This window comes from Nicotiana tomentosiformis, chromosome 12 (assembly GCF_000390325.3).
Source record: "Nicotiana tomentosiformis chromosome 12, ASM39032v3, whole genome shotgun sequence".
NCBI classification, from domain to species: Eukaryota; Viridiplantae; Streptophyta; class Magnoliopsida; order Solanales; family Solanaceae; genus Nicotiana; species Nicotiana tomentosiformis.
In genome coordinates, this window is record NC_090823.1 from 25,476,070 (window position 1) to 25,477,121 (window position 1,052).

Genomic DNA, 1,052 nt, shown 5'->3' on the forward strand with positions numbered 1-1,052 from the left:
ATTTTATACTGAGGGTGAACCTTTGTACCTCTAGTAGGTGTTGGATCATACCACTTACACCGAAATAGGATTATGATAATACCATCCTTTACCATCCGGGCAAGACGAATGTGATTGCGGGTGCCTTGAGTAGAAATGTCGAGAGTATGGGTAGTTTGGTATTCATTTTAGCATAGGAAAGGCCATTGGCTTTGGATATTCATCCTCATCATGATTCAACAACACAATTTCCAAGGTATCTTCCACATTTATCACAACACTTGTGTCATCAACAATTACTTCGGTCACAAGATCCACGAACGAACACACTTCGTTGCTATTTGGCTGCGTCATTGATTTACAAACATGGAACACCACTTTTTTATCGCCCACCCGGAAGGTGATCTATCCAGCTTCCACATCAACTAATGTCTTCCCTGTAGCAAGAAAAGGTCTCCCCATAATGATTGGCACCTCGTAGTCAACCTCACAGTCAAGTATCACAAAATCTGCGGGAAGGATGAACTTGTCCACCCTAACTAACACATCATCAATTATCCCTAATGGCCTTTTCATTTTCCGATCCGCCATTTGCAACCTCATGGATGTGGGTCTTGGTTTCCTAATTCCCAATGTTTTGAACATAGAATAGGGCATCAAGTTAATGCTTGCCCCCAAATCACATAAAGCTTTGGCGAAATCGGCACTCCCAATAGTGCACGAGATTGTGAAAGCACCGGGGTCTTCCAACTTTGGAGACATGGAGTGCACCATAGCACTCACTTGATATGTCATTTTGATCGTTTCACAGTTCATTGATCTCTTCTTTGTTACCAAATCCTTCATGTCGGCATTTGTCCTAAGGCTTCAACCAACGGCACATTTATAGACAAACTTTTCATCATATCAATGAATTTCTTGAATTGATTCTCATTGTTTTGCTTTTCAAGTCTTTGAGAGTATGGAGGAGGAGGCCTTGACATTGGTACCTTAGCCTTTGGCACTACCGGTTCCGGCATGTCAGTCATGTGCTCCCTAGATGGGTTCACTTCTTCTTGCGTATCCTCCACATT

General features: G+C 42.5%; 1 protein-coding gene across 1 annotated transcript; it reads right to left on the minus strand.

Annotated features, from left to right (window-relative positions):
* Window positions 1-384: 384 nt before the first annotated feature.
* LOC138902375 (uncharacterized) lies at window positions 385-825 on the minus strand. Its single transcript, XM_070190233.1, has one exon. The coding sequence runs from the start codon at window positions 823-825 to the stop codon at window positions 385-387; it is 441 nt and encodes a 146-aa protein (XP_070046334.1).
* Between the last annotated feature and the right edge of the window lie 227 nt (window positions 826-1,052).

Bases quoted from the DNA above. Each gene is read 5' to 3' on its own strand.
- LOC138902375 (XM_070190233.1), bottom strand. From the start codon at position 825: ATGAAGGATTTGGTAACAAAGAAGAGATCAATGAACTGTGAAACGATC.